Source organism: Lineus longissimus, chromosome 2, assembly GCF_910592395.1.
Source record: "Lineus longissimus chromosome 2, tnLinLong1.2, whole genome shotgun sequence".
Classification (NCBI taxonomy): Eukaryota; Metazoa; Nemertea; class Pilidiophora; order Heteronemertea; family Lineidae; genus Lineus; species Lineus longissimus.
In genome coordinates, this window is record NC_088309.1 from 20362410 (window position 1) to 20387392 (window position 24983).

The 24983-nt window shown below is 39.5% G+C and overlaps 3 protein-coding genes across 4 annotated transcripts in view; 1 reads left to right on the top strand and 2 right to left on the bottom strand.

The window, feature by feature from the left end:
* LOC135482788 (uncharacterized) lies at positions 1–8714 on the top strand. 2 transcript variants are annotated; one of them, XM_064763150.1, is made up of 10 exons: positions 1–24; positions 1211–1322; positions 1729–1881; positions 2309–2414; positions 2822–2951; positions 3394–4878; positions 5325–5528; positions 5929–6059; positions 6485–6614; positions 7128–8714. In XM_064763150.1, the coding sequence occupies exons 2-10, from the start codon at positions 1234–1236 to the stop codon at positions 7298–7300; spliced, it is 2601 nt and encodes an 866-aa protein (XP_064619220.1). In that variant the 5' UTR covers positions 1–24; positions 1211–1233; the 3' UTR covers positions 7301–8714. The 2 variants fall into 2 exon arrangements, with proteins under 2 accessions (XP_064619220.1, XP_064619219.1); XM_064763149.1 differs by having other exon boundaries at positions 19–56.
* LOC135482995 (uncharacterized) overlaps positions 8708–24983 on the bottom strand; it is a 22500-nt gene continuing 6224 nt past the window's right edge. Inside the window, exons 5-22 of the mRNA XM_064763485.1 lie at positions 20557–20721; positions 19937–20132; positions 19437–19572; positions 19108–19262; positions 18657–18721; positions 17879–18166; positions 15681–15845; positions 14927–15119; positions 14567–14696; positions 14167–14324; positions 13825–13889; positions 13086–13454; positions 11781–11945; positions 11405–11597; positions 11117–11243; positions 10575–10744; positions 10144–10208; positions 8708–9766 (exon numbers count right to left, since the gene is read on the bottom strand). Coding sequence (XP_064619555.1) covers positions 9474–9766; positions 10144–10208; positions 10575–10744; positions 11117–11243; positions 11405–11597; positions 11781–11945; positions 13086–13454; positions 13825–13889; positions 14167–14324; positions 14567–14696; positions 14927–15119; positions 15681–15845; positions 17879–18166; positions 18657–18721; positions 19108–19262; positions 19437–19572; positions 19937–20132; positions 20557–20721 — 3098 coding nt within the window. The 3' untranslated portion in view covers positions 8708–9473. The remainder of the gene's footprint in view (positions 9767–10143; positions 10209–10574; positions 10745–11116; positions 11244–11404; positions 11598–11780; positions 11946–13085; positions 13455–13824; positions 13890–14166; positions 14325–14566; positions 14697–14926; positions 15120–15680; positions 15846–17878; positions 18167–18656; positions 18722–19107; positions 19263–19436; positions 19573–19936; positions 20133–20556; positions 20722–24983) is intronic.
* Positions 20732–24983, bottom strand: part of LOC135483821 (solute carrier organic anion transporter family member 74D-like) — a 4362-nt gene continuing 110 nt past the window's right edge. Inside the window, exons 2-8 of the mRNA XM_064764870.1 lie at positions 24845–24938; positions 23975–24139; positions 23588–23780; positions 23019–23175; positions 22732–22895; positions 22469–22533; positions 20732–22099 (exon numbers count right to left, since the gene is read on the bottom strand). Of these exons, the coding sequence (XP_064620940.1) occupies positions 21738–22099; positions 22469–22533; positions 22732–22895; positions 23019–23175; positions 23588–23780; positions 23975–24139; positions 24845–24938 (1200 nt within the window). The 3' untranslated portion in view covers positions 20732–21737. The remainder of the gene's footprint in view (positions 22100–22468; positions 22534–22731; positions 22896–23018; positions 23176–23587; positions 23781–23974; positions 24140–24844; positions 24939–24983) is intronic.

Here is a 24983-nt window from a genome sequence, read left to right on the forward strand (position 1 = left end):
ATCGTATTCACGTCTACTCTCATGGTTGGTGTTTTTTGAATTTCCGGTTTGTTTTGGTAATTAAACTGCAATTTTAGTCACTTGCATTGCTCGTCTTGTTAAATATTTGGGTACTTACGATATCTATGTGTTTTCTTATTAATTGATTTTGAGTATAAAAGTGATGTTGTATTTATTGCAGCCATTATTAGGCAACTGTACCGTTAGTATTGTTTTCCTATGCATAGACTAGAGGATGGGCAGCGAAATCCGTTTGACACTCGCCTCTTTTCGTCACTGTCATAGTATAAAACTAAAAAATATATATGTATATATATATATATAATACCGTCATCGGATGCCACAAGTTTTAGCCTACAGTTCCCTATTCCGTCGTGCCGACAAGTGAATATCAGTCCTAAACTAAGTCTCCTCTCACTGCCAATAACTCCCGCCAGGTAACAGCCCTTCTGACGGCTGATCAGGGGGGAGTTGTCGGCGGTGAAGGATGGATGTACGCACAACGACGGTGGATCGGCATGCTTACTGTCAACATCACCGAAGACGGGTGCCATGAGATTTACAGTTCCTTTACCGCCATCAGATGCGCATCTGAAATGCCACACACACTATACCATCATGCCACGAAGTGTGTTTCAAATAGGCTGGGGGACGACTTGGGTATGCGAACCCCAAGGTCGGAACCCCAAACCCTCTCCCAGCTTACACGAATGCGACTAGACTGTCGGCAATGGGCCCTCACAACAGGCATGCATGCACGCACCCACAGGACTTAACTCCGGGCCTCCTTCTACCTCACAACCTATATAACAACAAACCTCTCTTATATGTGTTGCCTTTTTCCTATGCGAATGCATTGTTCCCATGGTGTACAATCATGTTAGCTAATACAGAATATTCAGTCAGTGGAATTACACTTTTTTCCATTATTGTTTGCTATTGATATTGCCCTATTGCCCTTTTCAGGAATCAATTTTGAGCATTATGTTTACAACATATTTATTATAACACGAAATATGACTTTAAAACGCCAACACAGAAATCTTAGTGCACTATCTATAGACTATCTATTGACTGTGTCAAAGTCAACCAAATGTGATAGAAAATTATTTTGATCAGCTAGTCCGCTGTTGCCCCGAGTCGATTATCGCTTTAGATCAACTGCAAGCAAGACTGCCCTGACCTCTAATGACTTTTGATCTTTTTCCAGATGGCTGCAACACATGATTAAAAATGTCATACTCTTACATGTACAGTAGAACAAAGGTTGAGCTGAGCAGTGCTGGGAAGTTATTCAATGCGTTACTGGAGGAAAACGAAGAGTGAGTGTGGATCATCATTTTTATTGCAAGGAGGTTCATTTTTTGTCAGACCCCTGGAAACCAATTATGGTGTTATCATCATAAGCAACTACTGAGAGACCAATTACAATGAATTAGGAAATGAGTAAGCTGAGGGCAGTTCCAAATCCTGCATGAAATTCAAAAACTTTGATAATAATATCATTCTCTCCAAAAATACTGATATGTAATGATTAAAATATGATTTTTCAGAAATGGGCTGTATCTATTGAAAGGTGTTTCAAAAGAATGGTGTCATTACAATGCAGTGCTGTTTCAGACATTTTCTCCTCGGAGCCCTAAATGAAACTCCTCCTTACTTCAGAATTTCCAGGTTAAAGGGACTGCCAACTTGAATATACTGTAATATATTTTTTACAATTTCTAGCGCCATTGCCTTAGAGCTAGAACATGGAGCCAACCCTAATCTGCTGCTGCCAGAAGAAGGTATAACGCCATTTCATTATGTTGTTGGAGGAGCAGAAGATAAGCAAGACCTCACAGCCCTGTTCCTGTGTTATCATGCCAACCCTAATGTCAGGTTAGAAATGAGTACATTTTTTTCAATTGTATGTTCTGCCAGTGATCATCTCATTTATGTTTACAGTTTAGTGTCAAGGAAAGTGAAATCCTCTCATCATCAAATATGAAGATAAACTCTTTAGTTGGGAGTGATTTTAAGTGTATCTTCTTTCAAGATACCGTAAACCTGGAAATATTTGCACGCCTTTTATTTCTGCCTTCACAACCCAGTTTTTGTCATAGTTCAATAGCCACTGAAGCGTTAATGAGTAAAGACTACTCGGACATTTACAGAACAGCTTCGTAAGAGTTGTAGCAAGAGTGCTCTGAAGTTTCAGCATGGTTCAACTTCTGGTTTTGCATCGGTATCAATAGCTCTCTTCTTATTGATCACTACTCGTGCAAGGAGCTTTAATGTGCCTGAGTGTTTTCTTTTTGCTGTTTAGATCATCAGAGGGCCTCACTCCACTGCACGTTGCCGCTACATGGGGAAGGGAAGAATCTGTTCGGCTCCTTCTACAGAATGGTGCCAGTCCAAATGCTCAGGATGAGGTAATGCCTTAACATTGTATTTTGCGATACCTAAATATTTAAGAGCAAATAACCAAATAATCCTGCCTGGCTCTGGTATAGTGAATTCATAGTATTTTGGAAGTGAAAGTCTCACTCATTATTCATATGAAATGGGAATCTATGGATTAAATCCATTCAACGGTGCTATAACTATATCCAGAATCCATTCCATATGGTATGGGGGGGGGGGGGGCATAATTTGGTCTTGCAGTTATGATAGATGTTTAGAGGACATTAAAACAAGGAGTGACTCTACCTTACAGTGCATTAGGGACTATGAATATCATGGCATTGAGTGAATTACAAAATAGTTGTAAAAGTTTTACTTTTGGTTTTGGAAGGTTTGTCAAATATTTTAGTCAGAAGTTATTTTGGTTGATTTCCAGAATGGCCAAACAGCTCTTGAGATGGCATTTGAGAAGGGACACCTAAATATCATCTCCATTATTCAAGCATCTGCAGTTTGCGATGAAAAGGAAGAGGAGTCGGAACTGCCCAAATATGTCAAACAATTACGTAAGTGTTTCATGGGCAATCTATGACCATTGACTGTCATAACTTAATCGTTTGAATGAAGCAAAAAAACTGGGAGGTGAAATGTTGAATTCATTTTTCATTGTGAAAATAAATGTAAGGCAACCAAATTATACCCATGACATACACAGATTGGCGATGTCCCAAATTATATATTGATAACGATCTTGACTGATAATCAACTGTTATATTGTGTACACTAACCTGAAGTTATTCCATGGGTTTTTATGCTAGAAAAAAGTGTAGGTCACACACTTTCGTGATTTTAATGGAAAGTGCATGAGACCTCAATTTGGTTGCACTGCTCATGATTTCGCAAGAAGCCTTTGGGTAGAAAATCCAAGAAAACTTTATTCCAGAGTATGAGCTGCTGACAAATCGGACTGATTGAGCATATATGTAAATTCTCAAATGTTGTTTTCAGGGTGCATTATAGACAGTGAAGCTCTCCCTCGATGTTCCAACTCTGAAAAGCTCACTCAGGACATGATAGATGAAGTGACGCATGGTGTTGGCAACCTCATGCGGGACAGCAGCTTTGATTCTGATACAGACAACTCTCTTGTTAGACCTGCGAACAATGGGAAACAAAGAGCGGACGACTGGTCTAGATCCAACTGTTCTCTCTCCAAGGACAAGTATCTTCCTCAAGGTATTGGAGAAGGCTTCATGAAGGCCAGTTTCGAATCTGATGATTCTGGAGCAGAGAACCATTCGTATGATAACATATCTAGTGAAGATAACCATTTGTGTGTTTACAAATCTAGCGGAGATGACCATTTGTGTATTAACAGATCTGGAAAAGAAGACAATTTGTGTGTTAACAGTTCTAGAGAAGATGACCATTTGTGTGTCAATAGGTCTAGAGCAGAAGATCATTTGTGTGTTAACAGATCTAGAGCAGACGGTGATGGTGCTTGTACATGTAGCTTGAATGTTACACAGGAATTGCAGAAACTCTTGGAAGATATCGAGGGGCAGGGTGCCGATCCAAATGGTACGGCAGAACTTGAACAAATCTTGCATAATTTGACTTTTTCGAAGCATAGAATTGACGTCACTTCCCCTGACCACCCTTGTGTTCAAGTCAAATCTGATCTAGATATGGCAAGCGACTTGGATGCAACCATTGCAACGTCAAGTTCAGGTAGTTATCATTCATGTGAGGAAGGTGTTCAAAATGGCAATGAACTTGAGGACATGCATACAAATGCTGGTGGTGTCGACACAAGGGTCAACATGACACTGGTACATTCAAAATTGAATGAAACTTTTACGCTTGATTCAGAGGGCAACATCATTGATGCTCAGTTTGAAGGTGTTCAAGAAGATAAGCCAAATGAACTTGTTTTATTGCGTGACAAAATCATGCCCCCGCCTTCTGCTTCTTGCATTCCTAGTATAACGTTTTCAACAGTTCCTCGGGTTGTGACAGAAAAAAATCCCTTTACAAAAGTAAACCGCCATGGTTCACCATTGTCAGGGCAGTTTGATGATGCTGACAGCCTGCTTAGTGAAGACATCTCCTTGCTATCATCAGATCACTCGAGTGGTCATTCAAGTCTTTCAGACTCTACCATAATATATGAATACCAGTATACGGACATTGAAGATGGCCATGAACTGATTGAGAGACACTTTGTCTCAAGATCTGTGACACCGAGCCCGGACACCACTGTCTGTTGCTGCAACTCCTATGACAGTGCACCATCAGTGGCCTCAAGTCTTCCCTCGGTGGCGTCCAGTGTGCGGAGACTCGATAATCTTCAAGTACGTGAAATGCTGCAGAATTTGGGTGATGTTCCAGGACCGGTGACTGAATCAACACGCCTTGTGTACCTAAGACGATTGACACATTTGAGGAAAGATCCTTCTGCCCCAAGAAGAGTTGTGAAACCGACTTGTTCAGGTAAAAAAATTAAATTTCGGGTCGTTCCTGATATGCATCTTTGCAATTTCCGAAAGGTATGCTCCAAATTGTTTAAATTTGGAAAAGTGTGTGTCAAAATAGCGATAAAGATACATGTACCAGCAGAGCTTGAATGTGGTTCTTTTACTTAGAATCTAACGATAGAATACATGTATTTCGATAAGATGAAAGAACCTGGGGTATTCTGAGAAATAAAAAGGTTTGTGCTCACTTTCATTTAATGGAATGTAATAATGATTATATATGTGTCCGACTTTCAAATTGTAAATCATTCAATTCTGAACTGTGTGGGTCATATTTTCAAAGATCACACCATTCGAGAACAGTGCAATTCTTTGCAGAAACAACTCAACTGCTGAAAACTTTGAACACCAAACCACGTTTTTGAATATGTCACGATATAGGAACTGCTGTTTTTCCTCCAGGCTACTCCCAACAGCTGTCAACCATTCTCCAAGGAAGCGATGACCTCTCTGTTAAAGACTTCACTGCTATTGATGAGCAGGAGATGAGTTCAAGCTTCAGTGATCCAACAAGGACCTGGCGAGAAGGATCCCTAAAAGCTTCTTTCAATTATCTTCTGCTGGATTCATCTGTCACGCAAAATCTTCCCATGGCGACTAATCTTAGTAAGTTTTCAAAATTTTTAATGAAAGCTGTATTTGGAAATGTAAACATTCAGAATATTTGGGAGACCCTTTCTGTCAGTGCATACAGTCCTCGTAAATGTTTCTTGTTGTAACTGGAGACCTGACCCGAACCGGGGTGAGGTTCTCCGGGTTCAAAGAAACTTACTTTGAGCACAATAACCACTTACTTTTAGCTATAGACAAAATAATTCTGAGGATGAACAGTTCAGTATCAGTAAATTCTCTCAATTCATTTGGTTGGCACTCAATTCAGTGTCAGAAGTTTATCAACATTATCTTGTCACTGCCAAGCTTCTGGTCCAAGTTGATTATCAACTTCAAAACCTCAGTCGTAGTGAATTTCACTTTGTTCCTCAAGTTATGTCTGTTCTTCTTTCAGCCGAGCATGAGAAGTTCAAAATATTCATCAGCGCCGTGTTATACATCGGAAAGGGCAAGCGATCTCGTCCTTATTGTCATTTTTATGAAGCTTTGGACAGCAGGAAAAAAGGCTGTACCGGTAATGGCAAGGTACTGTATTTGAATGAATATGCTACTGTTATGCAAGCTCAAGGTTCATTCCTGATGTCTCAGTTTTTCTTGAAGAAGATCATAATGCTATATCACCACTTTTTCAAGGTTAAATCTCCTGTAGATATGTTATCATGTATGCGATGGAGACCGTGTTGTTTCTGTAGATTTTGATATTGACATATGTAGCCTTTCACAGATCTCTTGCTGAGAACATATCAACGATTTTAAATGTGTTTTCAGGTTGATGCATTGAAATTATTGTAATCATTTTCAACTATAATGTGTACTTAACTAACACCTTTCTGGTAGAAAGAGGCTCTCAATGGCTTACACCAATTCATGTCCATTATATTTTCTTGTGGCTCTGCTAGATAGAGATAAACATTGCCCGAGTGCATATATTGAGCTTTTCCTTTTCACAGGTGTCGAACAAAGTGGAACGAATCCTTGATATTTGGAACCAAGGCCTTGGAGTTGTGTCTCTCCATGTTTATCAGAATGTGTTACCCGTGGAGGCGTACACTCGAGAGGCTGCCATGATCGATGCGATGGGTAAGGAAGGTTTCCCAAGCATCCCCAAGTGTTATTCACGTCATGCCTTTCTGTCTGAAATTTAGTGTGAGGTCGTATTGTTTGCCACTGTCCGTCAACCTCTTCAACATCACATCCTACATCTAGGCTGTAAATAGTGCAACCACTTAATACCTGACTGACCATTAAGACGGAGGGATTTGTTTGTAAGGATATGCTTGTATTGAGTTGGAAGATCAAAGAAATGTAGTGCATTACTTGGTGTGGTACAACTCGGGTTCATACTAGACATGCTGTCTTTGTTGATTTGACCTAGTGTCCAGGACGGAGTCTTTACCAAGTACGGCACTCCTGATTGAACTCCTACCTGAAAGTGAGATGTTTACATTTTCTGTTTAAAAATCATCCATTAGACAGTCAACTCTGCTTGCAGAAGTCTAATCCAATCCAATAAACCTTTGAATCTCTTTTGCGTGCATGTAATCACATCGCTTGGAAACCAATATTTCTGATCATTTCTCACTTCTTTTTAAGGCATGGCGAATCTCACAAACATTCAGAAGGGAAACTATTATGGTGTGGCGTCCACATGGACTCCCAACAAAAAGCGAGATCTTGGAACGTTTCTTCTGTTGAAGGCTTTCCATATCTTCATGCTGGAAGGTGAGAGACAGATTCGACCAGGAGATATAAAGACAGGCGAGTAAGTGTTGTCTGCATGCCTGCAATTTGCTAAATTGTGCATGCGTTGCTTTGGAACTAAACGCGTTTAAGGGTATATCTGGACATGAAATATTCGTCTCGATTCATCGCTGTATCGCCAATGATGAAAAACCCTGTTTTGGCATAAAGCAGCGGAAAAGTCACAGACAAAATGTTTTTATATCAGCGTGATTTGTAATTTGTAGCTCAGAGCAATTTGTATGTCATGAATGACATTGGTTTATTTCCCATTCCTGTTTTTGTCATGACATTACACAGCCCTTAAAATATGTTGTTGCAATCCGACATTTGAAGTAAAAGCTTGGGGAAATGTGTGGTAATATCCCAATATCATCTTGTGCATTTGGAAAGAAGTGTTAATGGATCCAGGTTTCTCATGAGAATGTCGAGTCCAGATATACGCTTTAAATGGATGTTGATTTACTTCTTTAGTTTATATGACTGCCATTGTAAGACAACGGCTACATTTTACATGTATATTAACATACTTCTGATCTGAGGAAAAACAAAATATTGTCATGTATAGACATACAAGTTTCATTTGTTGAGTTGAACGTGTTAATAGGTTTACTTGGTGTACGCTTACTTATTTGTTATTGCAAAACTTGTTATCTGTGCATTTTAAGAATCTGGTTCTTCTGAAAATGGTTGTAACCTCAGTAATGCATTCCTGGTGCCGACCTTATCCCAAAATGTACAACAGATTTGGCCTTCAAGGGTAATTATAATATAGATCTAAATGTATGGTAGAACCTCTACATTAAAAGGACACTGTACTGTACATGCAAATGAAGAGGTGACCCACAGGTCATAACAGATAAAGTTGAATAGAAAGAACCAAAGTGGGACTAAAAAATTTAGTATCCATGCTAGAGAGAGTTCCCCTTCCCCTAGGGAGGTTCCACTGACTGCTCCTGTTAGTGCCCTGATGTTCGTGGATTTGTATTCAGAATAAATGTTGAAATTATGTGCAATATCTTGAAATAATGATAAAAATTTGGATACCAAAACACTGGATGTCAGATAGGATTAGTACTGAACATAAGATTAGGACTGTAGTGGTTAACCCTTTGGAGTCTTAAGCTGAAGTGAAATAGAATTCCTGATTTTCCCACTGCAGCATATCATGTCTGTGTTTAACATTTTCAAGGACTGCATAACCCTGCCCTAAATCATGTCAAGAATGCCCACAAGCTATCAAGATTTGTTATAAGATGGTGCATCTGTCAATTCGAAAATGACCATTCAGGCTCCAAAGGGTTAATATTGGATGCATAAATTTATAATAACACTGTTTTTTTATTGTTTATCACACCTTGTGAATCTTGTACTGCTGCTAAAATTGTCACTGTTTTTATGTATGACATTTTTCTTCGGCAAACATAATGCTCACAATGAAACAAATGACATGTTTTTTTCAATAAGAGCTTTAATTCCTGCTGCTTCTTTCTGCAAGTTATAGCTTTGAACTGTTATACTTTGAATAAATAACCTGCATAAATACTGTTATAATTTATACTTTGTTTATCATTTTGTTGATGAAATGCATACCATACCATGTTTTAACATGAGTTTGACTGTGTTCAGCCTGAGGTCAGAACCTTTAGAAAGATGCAAGAAAGGTCCATAAAATGTGTTTATTAATCGGAATAAGATAATGTAAATTTTCAATACATGATAACCTCATTGACCAAATCACTGGCTCAATCAAAATAAGCAGTGACAAATATGATTTACATAATTTACAAAAACCAGTGCCTTAGTTTTCAATATGAGCATTTAAATGAAGACTGTCACTGACTCTATAATTGTCTGTATGTAAGTGCAAGTTCAGAGATACATTTGGAAATTTACTGGTCGCTATACTGATCTCATCAGTCTAATAATCTGTTTGGGCGAATTCTTGCTTTTTAAAAAGATAACCCTACATCATTAAGCTACTTCTACCCTGACAGAATTTTTACTGGTTTTGACATGAATGTATTTTGTTGAACTGTCGACATCAATCAACAAGCTACTTTAATCTTGACAGAATTTTGAACAAATTTTAACATGAATATATTTTGTTGAACTGCTGTGAGTAAGTAAGTTAAGTTTGTCTGTGAAATCAGCAAAAATCGGAGTGCTGTTTTCTCATGAAATAGACTACAGGCTTGCTCAGACCACAGTTTGTTGATCTATGACACACATGTCCTTCCCATCAAATGTCACAACTGCATCTTTTAAGACCTGGTCCCTTACTCTATTTTGTTTTTTGGCTTTTGACCAAAGATACCACCAAATATACAGTCCAATGAAGATGGGGAAACTTCCCATTCCTATGCTGGTCCCAAGCATGCGTGTCCGGAGTGGGTCCTTGTCGTAGATAAGGCATGCACCACAGGCTGTGGGGTCTTGGAACATGCAAGTTCCATCTATGATGGAACCAAAGACTATGGGGGCTGGAATCCCTGCAAAAATCCACAAATTACTTACGGCGCTTTGATCATGTTTATTGTTATGAGAAACTTTGGAATGTCATCTTATCTATTCATCACGATTTATGGGAATTCTTAAACATGATGACCACCAGAGTCCCAATAGGTCAGTTGTGTCCACAGACATCAGCAATAGTTATACTGTAAAGGTCTGGTTTCTCTGACCAGCTTATCTGTTGATGTTATGTCAATGTCATGTGAGGGAAAGTACGACAAGGGATTGGACTATAAAGTAGAGTGTACTAACTCAGTAAGAGTACTTTTAACAAGTCATCCATGAGGAATGTTTTACAATACGTTTGGTGGTGGTATTGTGTTGATGCCGGTTCCTAATTGAACTTCATACTTACCAACTATGGAGAAAAGGAACATTAGGAAGCCAAGTGCCAGAGACTTATCCTGGTCTTCAGTACTTCTGTTGAAGAGAAAAGGCTTGAAGGGAAACGCTGATATAATGGAATGTCTATTGGTACATAATGATGCATGACTTCTTCAAGATCTTCTTCAGTGTTTGCTCTGCACTTGGATGCTATATTCTCCTGAAGTAGTTCTCCTCGAAGGCGGGATAAGCATATTTTGTGTGCCACCTTTGGGCTTTGTTCTGCATTCTCTGCAAGTCTACCCCTGCAGTCTTGCTTAGGCAATCAAGGACCACCAACTCAGTACTAATTCCTAAAATTTTGCATGCACTATTAAGGTGGCCATTATGAGAGAAAGTTTTGCTTCTGATTCTACAAATAATACCATTTAGTAGGAGAGTAAGATTTTTTTAAATGCCTACCTCAATAGGAGCATGACACCAGGCATCATTCCTAATCCATTTAACAGGGCTGCAGCAAACAGAACAGCGGCAAAGGGGATGAGCATGCCACAGCCCTTGCGACACGAACCCTTCCTGGCACCACCATCAGGAATGCAGGAACAATTTTGAAAGGCTGTCTGTGAAATTGTCTGTGTAATAAAGATATATCAATCACACGGCCCTGACATATGTATGGCAAACCATTTTTTCATCGGGGGAAGATTGTGAAAGAAACAACGTTTTTTGGCGAAGAAATCACTTGGTATTTTCCCCCAAGAAACCCCTGATATTATTCCACAAAGCGGTTATTTTTGTTTCCAATCCTCCCAAAGACTAGGATTATTTATCTCAGTGTGTTTGAACCAAGTCTCTCTGAGTCGATAGTATAGCTTACAAAGATAGTCAGCTGGCATTGAAGTTTTGCCATTTACTAGTGATCATTTATTTTGCTGAATTGGGTTACCAATGGTCCACACTCCTTCTGAACCATACCAAAGAAAGGTGGTTGTTCTGAACCTTACCGAGTTGAAGTCGGAGCATCCCGCGTGACAAGGAGAGTAATAAGTGATGTCATCACTCCCACAAACAGGGCTGAAGTAATCTATACCACAGTCACATTGTCGATTGCAACTTTCTGTGAAGTTGTACCTGCAAAAGGAATGCCATTTTTTAAAATGCTGAAAGTCATCTTTGCTATTCACACTTGTACCTATAGTCTGCCTTCAATGATTTAAAACAGTTGAGCTGCATAAAATTACCAAGTTAGAGGTTTCTCAACCTTGATACAAGACAATGGTGCGTGAACTTACTGGTCGTATCCAGTCAGCCCATGTATTGGTGTGGATGAACATCCTAGCCCTATGAAGATAAGTCGAAGTGCGATGGTCCCTATGGCTATCAGACAGTTGCACCTGGCCAATTCCACCATACCCATGTGCAGTTTGGATGTCATGAACCCACTGGAAAATGTTCCTATCGTGGCTGGAATTGCAGATGCCACAACTGAAAATGTCAAAAGAATATGCAATGTTTGATAGTTCATTCAGTACTACTTACTCATTGAAAACTGAATTGAATTCACCACTCTGTTCAATTTAACTAAAATTATTTAAGTTTCACTTTAAAGATGATGTCTTTTTAGCTTGATATAATATCAGATCGATTGAAATGTTTGAACATCCTTACTTAAAATCATACTGGCGTGGGAAGCAGTTACATCAAACTGATTTTCTATGTATTTGGGGAGGAAGGTGAAGAATCCGATCAGTCCAAATGCAGTTAGAATGATCCCGCAGCAAGAGAGGCCATATACACGATTCTTCAAGAGTCGCTTCATTGCAGCAGGTAAGCCTGTAACAAATAGAGACCGTAAATAAAGGAGCGTCTCAAAGTAAGGCCAGGCTGGTATTAATGTCGTATTTATATTCCCTCTACAAAGGGTGCTGCAGGTATACACCGATGTATTTTTTCTGATATAACACAAAAAAACTGGATTCTGGCTCTTATAATAGGCCCTTACGCATCTTGTGTGACTCATTGGGTAGCAACAGCATAGGTATATACATTGGTGTGGGGTGTAGGCTATGCATATTTGGGTATAACCAACTTAAGGTCCCTCCACCTGGAACTGTTGGTCTCATTGCCCAATTTTGAGTAAATAAACCACTGTACAGGACTGCTCTACAGAATTATCATTGGACATGTTCAATATGATATAAACTTACCTTGCTTAGTTCTTGGTATATTGTCCTTGAACCTCTTCAGTAAGAATTAAATCTCCTCTTGGTTTCAAGTAAAACGGACTAATATGAAGCCATATATCAGCAAATGAGTGCTTTGGAATTTTGTACCACTGTCGTGAAACAGGTCAACAGTAGTGAAAGGGTTAACAGCTGATAAAGGTTCCCTTGTTCCTGTACATTCCCCTCCTTCAAGTTACTTTTTCCAATATGGCCACCACAGCTTCCATCTTAAAACGACTCGAAGTTAAGAATTCATGAATTTGGTATCATAATAGGTTACTGTCCACAACTCAAAGAAATCAATGCAGCCAATCGATGTACAGTCACATATATATCTTGTTTATTTTTGTAGCTTGGCAATGACAAATAATACAGGATGGTCCCCATACTAAAAAAACTTACACCATTATATAATAGCAGTTGAATATAGTATAAAACAGATAAAAAATGTACACAAGCAACTATCCATCTGGCATCTAAGAATAATGATAATGTTATCCATGTCATTGTCAAATGTGAGAGGTCTAAGACCCAGTTGTCATTGGATGTTTGCTTCACAACTCCCTTGGCAAAGCCCCATGTAATTCCTTAGCACTGGGGAGCAGTACCAATATGATCAATGATACAGGCATATTTAAAGGCATACCCCATTTGTTCAAAATTTTAAATTTCCAACTGTGCATAAGATACATTGCATTGAGGGATGACTGTTGTGATTTGGACTGTAAAAACTGATCTCAAACAACACTGTTTTGTTCACCAAAACATGGGTCAGTCTCACCGACATCATCATCATCACCATCACCATCATTGTCATCATCATAATTGAAGCTTCTTGGCCTACTTGGATCTTTGCTGGTCCTATCAAAGGTCACCTGAGCCACGTCATCAATGACCTCATCCTTAGCCTGTTCTTCTCTCTTTGCTTCTGACCAAATATACCACCAAATGTACAGTCCAAACACGACCGAGAAACTTCCCATTCCAAGACAGCCTCCTAGCAATCGTGTCCGCAGTAAATCCCTGTCATAGATAAGACAAGAACCTTTTGCGGAGCTCTCGTAAATAAGGCATGTTCCATCTATGATGTGACCAATGATAATTGGGGATGGAATGCCTGAAACACATCGTAATATAAGTCGGTGTGAATATTTGATAAATGAAGACTAAATGCTGAAAGATTTTACAAAGATGTAGATGTAGATATTGATACAGCACCTTCGGAAAGACTCTTCGAAAGTGACACTCTCTTTCTTTTACACAAACGCATTCTATTGTGTTTCCAAAAAAGTATGTCACTTCTTGAAAAAGCCTCTGCCCATGTTGACGCTCGTTGTCTGGAAGCTGGGCGATGTCAATGACATTGTGGGTCAAGATGGAAAATAGGTGTCTTGTTGAAAACATGAACATCTCTGTGTGCCAACTAATAGTGATGTAGGTCTATGTCGAGATGTGTTGCGTGTATAAATCACTGCTTGAATGCTTACCGACTATGCCGAAAAGGAACATCAGGCATCCAAGTCCCAGGGCTTTGTCCCGATCGCCCATAGTCCTGCAAATGAGTAAAGGTACAGTTATGTTTTGTTCAAAGACAAGATCATGTTTTGAATGATAATAACAAAAAGGTTATGGATCCATTTGCAGTTCCGAGGGCTTTCGCTGACCATTAAACATTTGCCAGTGCCCGATCCGAATGGAGTGGTCAAGCATGTGTGTTCTTCGTTCCTAGTAGGAATGCGTCTTTTCCAATTACTATGTTCCCTTCCATTTTTTCTTTGCACAGTACAGAATAACAAGAAGTGCATGGTGAATGATGAAAAAGTCTTTACCTTAATATCAGCATCATACCAGGCAGTGATCCTAATCCATTCAGGAGTGCAGCAGCAAAGAGAATCACACAGAAGGGGATGAGCATATCACAGGGTTCCCGACACAGACCCTTGATAGCGTCACCATCAGGAATGCAGGAACAGTTTTTGAAATTGGTCTGAAAATGACGGAATGAACGAAAACATGTTGAGCACAGCCATTGCCTGTTATCACTATCGGCTACTTTGTGATCATTATTCTGGCCCATATGGTTCCTGCCTTATGTGTCCCTTTATGAGGAGGAGGCTTATGGCTAATTGTTAAATGTCACCACTGGTATAGTGGTATCAATGGTTATCAACAAATCGAAAATTTAGAAGTTGTGCTAATTTGCACCAAAGATATGATCGATAACCTTACCGTAGAATTGTACTCTGAGCAACCTGCATGACATGGAGAGTAATATGTAACATTGTTGCTCCCACAGACAGGACTGTAGTAATCTAGATGACAGTGACATTCCAGATTGCAAATTTCTGTGAAGTTGTACCTGAAAATGGTACATGCAGGTCATCAACATGTTCATCTTGAACTAACAGCATGCTTTTTTGATTTTCATTTAATCGAGCTATGGTCGTTGTTTCTCTAACATGTTACATGGTTGAGTTTTGTGCAATATAATCAGTTGAGAAGGTTTTATTGGGATAGGGGCAGTTGATTTTCATTCAAGGCGTGCCTGATATTCCATGAGCAGATATAAGATGTGTTGTATTAACTCACTCATCGAATCCCTGTAGCCCTTGCACTTGTTGGACTGAGCAGCCGATTCCTATGAAGATTAGCCGCAGTCCAATGGTCACAATTCCTATCAGACAATTGCACCTAGCCAATTCAACCATACCCATGCGTAGTTTGGATGTCAGGAACCCACTGGAAAATACTCCTATTGCCGCCGGTATTGAGGATGTCCCGACTGAAAGTGGTGAAGATTGACGATGCATTGATTTACTATAGACCAGTGCGGTAGCCAGAACGGGCCCAGAGGCTCCGTCAAAAAAGCAAAGCATGGAGATTTTTGCCGATGTTTAGACTAATGGAGCTGTTTTGCCCCCCCCCCTCACCACCACCATAACCAAAAATCTCACTGTGTCCTTCTAGGCCAGTATGATAAATTCTGTTCATTGGTACCTCACATGAGGAAAGGGCAAACCAGACTTGGCTTGTGAGACACTCTTTATTCCTAAAACTATCTCTAATGTCACGCACTAGATGAGAAGGCAGTTTGTACCATTCCTGTTAAGCGAGCAGACAGTGAACAAGCTTGTCAGGTTGGCAGAAGTCACCAACAGGTCTGAAACCTTTGATTTACCCCTAACTATAAAAACTTAGTTTATGGCCTACTCGTGTAGCTAGATTCCGTCTATTTCAACAAGCTTAAGATCCCATGAACAATAACTTTCCGAACATGGCTCTCATCTGGGTATAAAAAACTGTAGAAACAGAGATCATTTAAAGAATTTGCAAAAGTCCTTACCTAAAACCATACTGGTTTGAGAAGCTGTGAGACCGAACTGATTTTCCAAATATTTGGGCAGAAAAATGAAGAATCCAATAAGCCCAAATGCAGAAATCAGCATGCTCCCACATGAGCAGATGTAAACCCGATTTGTGAAGAGTCGCTTTATCGCTAATAGGAACTCTGTAATGTAGAAATCATTTTCTTAGAGCATCTCGGAATTGGCAACTTCCCTCACATGCTTAGGATTTCATAAGCCCATCTTGACGCACAAAGATCTCAAAGACCCTTTAATGAGCTCTGCCTGTTGTAAAGCTCTGCCTGTTATAAAGCTGGGGATTGGACTTATTGGGGTAAAGCTACACGCACATGGCAGACAAATTACAAAAAAATATTTTTCACATCTATTTGTCTAATCTGTGTGGTGGGTGATCAAAACCAATACATATAAAATCTGCAATATTTTTTGCACAGAATAATGTTTCTGTCTGTCGTGTGTGCTTGATGCAAAACATTTGGAGAACATTCCTCAGTGAAGCCACTATGTTGAAAAACAGATCACGCATATGGTGCCCCCCCCCCCCCGTTGTTTTTTCACGTGACCGCTTCGTTTGTTTGTGTGTGGGAACCTGAAAATTTGTCTGCCGAGTGCGCATCAACCAGCAGGTAGGCCTACAGGTACTCGGTACTGGGATAGTCCAGTCCGTGCAGGATCTTTCACAAACAGTCAAAAAACGGGCTTACCTTAAATAGGTTCACATTCCTTCACCCGACAGTATCCAATATGGCTGCTGAAGTTGCAATTTTGGCTTAGTTGCCACCATATTATGCCTTGAATAAGTTTTGCATCATAAGTCCACCATGGCCAATTATCGGTTTTGAAAACATGTGTTGAAGTTGAGGTGTGGCCAAGAACAACAAAAGTTTCTAAAGATGTGTCGTTATACTATGTGGAATTCTTGGTGAGAGGAAATATTCATTACTCAACTAACACTACATCTTTTAAAATATAAATATAGTTTATTGCAGATTCTAAAATATACATACAGTGGATAGGGAACTAGTTTTCTTGGTCCCATGCAAGGGGGTACCTTGTAACAAGGTTCGACTGTGTAGCTCATTTTGCTGGAGTTGCAGAACTTAAAAGTCCCACTATTTCGTATAGATTCTTACACTCAGTATCAGAAATGTTTAAAACTGGTTGGTGCATTGCCTTTTAGGCAGTCATAAGTGTAAGTGATGCCTCACGAAATCTTGAAACAGGCCACAGTCATTTAAAACATTGAATGATACATGTACTAGTAACAAATGAACATCATTAAAAAATTATTACAGATTTTTTTTAAAAATGAAAAAGAGCACAAAATATAATTATCCGTGTGATGTGAGTATAAACTATACTTTCTGTCTCCTCATGTTTTAAAAACTGTCAATGTGAATTTGAAGATAAGGGGTGCCACTGACTCACTGACCATATCCTATTCTATCACACTCTTTGATATTACCAAGTATAAATTTATTGATAATACCTGCAATGAAATGTACAACCCTTTAATCTATAAACATCTACCAGGTCCAACCACAACAGCGTCAGACATTTCATTAAATTTGCAAAATCGCGGCGGCAAATAGAGCCGATTGCTGGATGTTGGCTATATAACTTGCCTCCAGGGCAGAATCTTGCATTGATCTAAGCAGCTATGGAACTGAACTGTAGTCCTTTAAAACATTTGTTAAGATTCCTTTGATAACTGTGGTCTCAGTATCCAGTATAGAATTATCTTGATTTCCTTACTTTCTTCACTTCAGGAAACAAAAAATTGTCACTTTATGTCATTATCTGGAGAAATATATACATGTAATCTCAGCCAACAAATATGTGATTTTTTTCTCAATTTCTTATATGTTATAATGGGATATCTGATGAACACACATGTACATTTTTTAGCTGATTGAAAGCTCTTAATTACACATTTGACCCTGAAAAACCTTGCACAATGAGTGTGTTAGTTTTGAATAACAATTTCTAGTGACCCATCCTGATATCCTCTATCACAAAAGTCCTCACCGATTCTGAATGATATGACCATCGCAACTGCTATATACACAATAATAAGTTGATTAAAACGTTAATTATCAATTTTACATGGAATGTTTTGCATTTTTGGCATATGACTTCCTATGATTCCTTTACTAGAAGCATTAAACAGTCTAAAGGTCATTCCCACTGGTGATGTCATAGACGTCCACGTTGCCATTATCTGCAAGGCTGGCCAAAGCCTCTCCGCCATGTTTTTTCTCCCTCCGTTTCTTCTTGTACAGATAAATGAAGATGAACACACCAAATGCGATGCCAGGAACTTGGCTGCAGACAAACACTCCGAACATGAGGTTCTTCAAGGGCGTCTTGTCGTAGACCAAGCATCGTTCTAAGCCACACTGGTTGCTGTGCACCATACATACATTGTCGATCAGACTCCCAAAAACAATTGGGGATGGGATCCCTGGGTGAAAATAAAAGATTATTATGATCTGGGACTTGCCTATGTGACAACTGGTAGACTATTGTGGAACTTTACCAAGAATTGTTTTGCTCTTAAGATCCACCTGAATTACTTCTTGACCACCAAGGTTTTTCCATCCCCAACTCATCAATGCAAGTATGTGTAGTGTGCTGTACATTTAAAGTAAGTTTAAAACAATGAAAGCCAGAAACGGCATCACATACTAGCCATTGGGTAGGATTGGTTGATCCCCTTACTTTGGAAAACCCATCTTGACTGTAGCTAAATGCTTGTTGTGCTCAGTCTCTACATCTTACCTCAGCATTTTTATGATATTATTACATGCTTTCCAACTACTTCTGTTTGACCAGACGCCACATTTTCTTACTACCCTTAAACCAGGTAGGTTCGTCTACTAAAGGACACTGCTTGTGATTTTGCAAGAATTCTAGAGAGGTTGCCTCATAGGCACTATCATGTGTCTACTCACCAATGACAGAGAAAACGAACATGAGCAAACCAAGGCCGAGCGCTTTGTCTCTCTCTTCCATGGATCTGTAATCAACGTGAGAACAATGGTATAGGATGGAACCAACAACCTTAAATTGATACTTAAATGGCAAATTTAGACTTAAACTGTGTACCTATTCGATATGATTTTTCTTCTCTGCTCAAACTGTTCACTGGATAAACATCTGCAGTTTCACCATTGACCAAAGCGGATGCCTCACCGTTCCTCACTGACGTTCCTCTCACATGAGGTTGCAAGATCAGCCTTAAACAACATCTGTCCTGATGAAGCCGATGTGGTTAATGTGAAAACTATAGAGACCTATCAGTAAACATTTATCCAGTGAACAGACTGAACTTTCTAGTATGGTAATGAAAACGTAATGTCACAAACCCCAATTCGGCAATATAACGGATATGTTGTGTCTTACCTTAGATTTAGCATGACACCAGGCAACATTCCGAGTCCTGATATAAACGTGGTCACTAGCATCAATATACCAAAAGGTATGATCATGTTACACTTTTCAACGCATGGACCCAGGGTTGCTACACCGTCTGGAATACAACCACAGTCTTGGAATGTCTGAAATTTTAAGACGTGACAATCTTCTAATAACACCAAAACCAAAAACTGCACTGCTATGAATAAATTGTGAACCAGGAAGTATGTATATATGATGTAAGTATTTGAAAGCTCTCTCAAACTGATTCTCCAAATTTTGATTTTTTATGATGAAACACTGCTAATGCTCTTTACCTTGTTGCCATTGGGTAAATCAAGACAGCCGGCATGGCACGGCGTGAAGTACGTTTTTCCGTCACTTCCGCAAACAGGGCCGTATTGTTTCACACTACATCCACAGTTGGCGTTACACGACTCTGTGAAATTATAACTGGAAGGCAATAGTCGAAGACACAATTGATAGCCTTTTGATCAGATGGTACAACTACCAACTAGCAAGTTCAGGAGAAGTGTCAGCCCTTTTGGGCACCATCTTGGATTTCACCTTGATCTCGTTTCAAACTACAATGAATATAATTACCGCTTATAAAGCATCCCTATCTCATCTGACAAATAAGGACCAATATCATTCTATATGAGGTGGGACATCGACTTTTGTTGATATGTCGGAAAATAGTCAACAGGTAGCTGATACATCATACCTGGGCTTACAAGACAATTAGCCCATTATGATAATGTTACAGAGCTTTTATGTAAGTACGTTAGATGAGGTCCTATACACTAATAATACATACACATCATTAGCTGTCACTCCGTTAATGACATCATTAGATGGACATCCCAAAAACATGAACACAATACGTAGACAGAAGGCGATGATACCAAGAATTAAGTTGACCTTGGCTAGGCCAAGGTGATCCAGTCGAAGCCTTGAGGTCATGAGCCCACTGCAGAAGGTCCCAATGGCAGAGGGAAGGGCTGAGAGCAAGGCTAAAAGGCAAGCATTATATAACATCAATACTTATGGTGAAGAAAATGTGTATGGAAAAAGAGGTAGCTCGATATTGGTTGTTCTTTCTTGTGGCATTGTCAGTGAGCTTGGCCCTTTTGATTTCATTTTCTAGTTGGTCTAGGTCTTGCTATGGACAGCCTTTTGAAAGAACCTTGGCTTGATCAAAGTCATACCCTATAGAACGAGGTGATTCTGGTAAGTTCAAAGTAGAAATGCTTTACAAACCAAACAAGTGACCAATACTGTCAAATATCTGGTGACCTCTGAAGCAGGGATCTGCAAGGTCAGGGCTACATGTAGGTTCACCTTTAAACCTCGTTTATTTTCCCACCAGGGCAAGGTTAACGCAGCACACCCTTGAACTTTTTCAGAATAGATTTTGCCATGAAACAACCCACCTACCTAGAAACATGGCAGCTTTAGATGCAGTGATATCGAACTGGGTCTCGAGATATTTCGGTATGAAGGTGAAGAATCCAATGAAGCCAAAGATACTGAAGACAAGACCCAGAATGATGGACATGTATATTGGATTGGTAAGGAGGCGTTTCAATGCCTTTACCAGGCCTAGAAAGAAAAAATGTTAGAATAAGCTTAGAGTAACCAGTCGATGGCCAGTTGCCCAGCCAAGGACATCAGAGAGAGCCAACAGAATAAAGGTTTTGTTGCCAAGGATAAGGTGTGTTATTGCAAGAATTAATGGAGGCTAATCTTTGGTAACTGGTAAGCTAGCTAGTAAGGATATGAAAAAAGGTTAGACTTAGAGTTAACGATGTTACGGTTATGGCATAGCAAGGAAGTTAGCCACAGCTTGAGCTATATATCGTTAGCATTGGTGCTTTATGAAGAAATGGTTTATCCTAATCTGAATACATCTGATCTCATTTCCCGAATGACATCTAAAGGTATGCAAGTAGGTCGGGATTTTTTCCGAGCCCTGGCTGTTAAAAATATACCTACCTTTTTGATGCTCGTGGATGTTGTTTTCCCTTTCAGTCAGTTTCGATACGATTAACCAATACATGAATCAGTTGGCATTTTCCTCCCTTTTTACTCAGAGTTGCTTGCATGGGCAACCGATTATAATCCATTTATCAAAGCAAATGAGCATTTTTTCATTTTTATTGGGCACAGTTGAATACAGATGCGAATATGTTTCAATATCTTTTCATAACTAAGGAACATGAAACAAGTGTTTTTTTATATACATGTACATGTATTTTTGAATTTTATTATTTTATAAATTCGTATTAACAGTATTCTATAAATGTTCAGTATCAAAGCTGTGGCATCATATTTATACATCTTTATACATCATTCATTAACATATACTTGACTCCGTCATCAGTTAGGCCTATCACTGGTACATGCATGTGAATCACTTTTTTAAAAACTTTGAATATATTCATTTGCACATTGTGCATGTACTAATAATGATATTATACAAAAGGGCGGTTAAAATATTTAAATAATTTTATAACAAGTTAAATGAAAATAGAGAAAGGTCATCAGTTTGCCTCTCGCTGTAACCGTGTTGGTTGTATGTATTGGCCTGACATTTGCTCTTGCAAATACAACGCATTTCAGATGCCCACATTACTGAGATCTCTACAGCTTCCCTGCATTGCCGCACTGATGTCATCCTTGGACCCCACATTCAGGGTCTCCGGCTCAGCTCCAGTGACTTGGATAACTGGCATGACTCCCTTTCTCTCCTCATTCTCTTTCTTTGCCTCTTGCCTCTTGGCTTGTTTCACCAGGTCATACCAAACATATATGATGGGTAAAATCATGAGGGTCCTCATTACGCCCATGATAGACATGATCCCGTAGCGGAGGCCATCTCGGTCGTACAGGACACACACATCTCGCCCGCAGCCAAGGCTGTCTTTGATGAGGCAGAAACTATCAAAGATGGCTCCTATAATGACTGGAGATGGGAAAGCTGTAATAAAGATAAGAAGTATATCACTAGCTTTCATTTCTTTTTCACACGTCATCTAGTCTCATTAACACATGTTTCTCTAAACTGAGAAAAACCTTCTATCATGCATTGTCCTGATGTTCAATACTCCTTAAAAACGGCGCCTTAACAAGCTGAAGCGATACTTTTGGTTCTGATCGAGGTTCATGTTCTTTTAACACCATTTTCATATAAATGTTCATGTGCACTTATTCACACGAATGCAGGATGCATTGGTCTAGAGATAACATAAAAAAACAACAACTTGTGAGAAAGTTGATTTGATCGATGACTATTATATTGAATTCAATTGCCAAACATCAATGGAACGAAATCTAGAAGGCAACTTACAGAAAATGCTGAAGCTGAACATTGTTACACCGAGACTGAGGGCTTTGTCCCGAGGTTCAACAACCCTGAAAAATGGCAATTAGTACTGGTGGATGAATGCAGGAAAACTTGAACCATATTAACTTTGGAAGAGGACAAATGGAGTAGATGTAAAAGTTTACGGCCATCAGGGAACATCTTGATTCAAAAATGTACTTTGGCATCTCAGGTCAAGAGAACCCTTATGTATATTGATGAAAGTGAGTAGTCCTAGGTTTGCCTACCTTATGGAAAGTATGATCTTAGGTACAATAGACATTGCCCCAGCGAATGCCCCACAGAATGTGAATACAGCATAGGGTATCAGCATACCACATGTGGTATCACACACACCAGACACGGCACTGCCAGCATCAGGGATGCAACTGCACTCCGAAAATGTTGTTGCCTGGATACATGAAAAAAAGAAAAAGGAGATCTTTAAGAGATCACAGTCAACAGCAAAATGCAAAGGTAGACACGTTAATGTAGAAATGAAAAGCAATTGTTATTGATATGACCTTGAACTGACCTTGCCAGAAATGTTACTCTTTTGGCAGCCAGCATAGCATGCAGAGTAATACATCACATCGTCATCACCACAAACTGGAGAAAAGCGTCCATTTGTGCATTTGCAAACATCCGCACATGATGTGCTGTTGTCGCCATTGTAGTACAATTGCCTTGAGCTGAAAAATGAGAAAGCAAGATGAACGAAAATTAACAACTTTTTTAGAATATTGCTACAAAAGGCTAGGTTTTCATGTGAGAAGTTGTACTAGGTTTGATCGTCATGGTAGACAAGAAAATGGCTAATCACACCTACACACACATTGAACCCCAACACCTTATCTCAGGCCAGTGTCACTTCCTGAAGCTAACAGGTTATTATTTGATGAATTCGAGATGTCTTGTTCAGGACTTTAGTGTGCATGACATTGTATGAAATGAACCTATCTTCAATTTTCAACACTGACACCCACTTTACTTTTTGAAAAGAGATGTGGGCATAAAATGTCGTCCTCGCTTGTCTGAGGCTAAATGGGTAGGTCTATGATATAGCGCATACTAAGAGTGAACCAGCTGTTGGTCTACCTTTACCTCTCCACTCCTCTGAAACCAGCAGTATTTGGCTGAGGGCATCCAAAGACCACAAGCATAGATTGGCTGATGGCAGTGATGACGTAGAGAAGTGTACAGAACTTTGCTGTGCTGATTACACCAAGTTTTAGCTTTGACATAATGATGCCTGAAAATCCAGAGCCAAGGAATGCCGGGAGTGCACCGCTAAGACCTGAAACAGATGCAGAATCTTATGCATAAGCATGTAATTTTGCTTCCCCGAGGTTGTAGTTTAGACTTTTTGACTTGTCAGAATACTGCATTACATCCTTATGTGGAAACTGGAAAAATCATGAAAAATCATGATTGAGTGAAGTCCATTAACATGTATTGTGAGATGCAGGAAATTTTTTCCATTTTACTTACCAAGAACCATGTTACTCTTCGAAGCTGAAATTCCGAACTGATGCTCCAGATACTTGGGTTTGAAGGCTGCAAGTCCGCTTACCACGAACAGGGCAAAGCAAGTAACGAGGACAAGGACCACGTAGAGCTTGTTTGTCAACAATCTCTTCAGTGATTTCAAAAAACCTGAAACAGATTGAAAGATTTAGTGTTTGCTGTTATCCTGGTTGACAGATTTGGTGTTTGCTGTTATCCAGGTTGACAGATTTAGTGTTTGCTGTTATCCAGGATGACAGATTTAGTGTTGGCTGTTATCCAGGTTAACATATTTAGTGTTGGCTGTAATCCAGGTTGACAGATGAAGAGTCTGCCGTTATCCAGGATGACAGATTTAGTGTTGGCTCTAACCAAAGACTACAAAGTATTTTCCATGGCATTAACAATTTCCCCTTGGACAATGTGACTCTTGGACGTTTGCTCCCCTGGAAATCTCCCCATAGGACATTTGCCCCACTGAGGCAAAAGTCTATGGGGATGTCCTACAAGGGGCCCCGGAGATGTTACATTGGGAGATTTCTAGGGGGAGTTGTCTAGGGGAGATACCCTATGGGGGCAAATGTCCAGGGAAGATGTCCTATGGGGGAGAGGTCCAGGGGTAATTAGTAAAGTGGAGAAGTCCAGGGAACGTTGTCCTTTAAACTATTGCAAAATGATGAGCAATATGCAATCAAGATATTTGGCTACTGCTAAACCGAGTTCATTTTGTCAAATCTCAGATTGACTTTCGTGTGCGTTACATTGACTTTGTACATGTAGATGTTTTTCAGTCCCTAGAAATGTGTTACCATATGGCCTATTATATATACTGATATTGGTAACCCGTTCACATACCTTCCACTAGAGGCTGACTATACCTAATCAGAAAGTGCTTCTCATTCGGGAAATTGAAAAAAGATGCCCGTCTGATGTACGATGAAGAGGATTCCTTGAAATATCACGAGGTATATATTTATGAAAAATGATGTCGGTC

What these genes read in the sequence shown, in the direction of transcription:
- LOC135482788 (XM_064763150.1), top strand. Translation starts at nt 1,234, where the DNA reads ATGTCATACTCTTACATGTACAGTAGAACAAAGGTTGAGCTGAGCAGT. An exon ending in TCCCATGGCGACTAATCTTA is followed by an intron (nt 5,529 to 5,928) that starts GTAAGTTTTCAA and finishes TTCTTCTTTCAG; the next exon opens with CCGAGCATGAGAAGTTCAAA. An exon ending in TGCCATGATCGATGCGATGG is followed by an intron (nt 6,615 to 7,127) that starts GTAAGGAAGGTT and finishes CTTCTTTTTAAG; the next exon opens with GCATGGCGAATCTCACAAAC.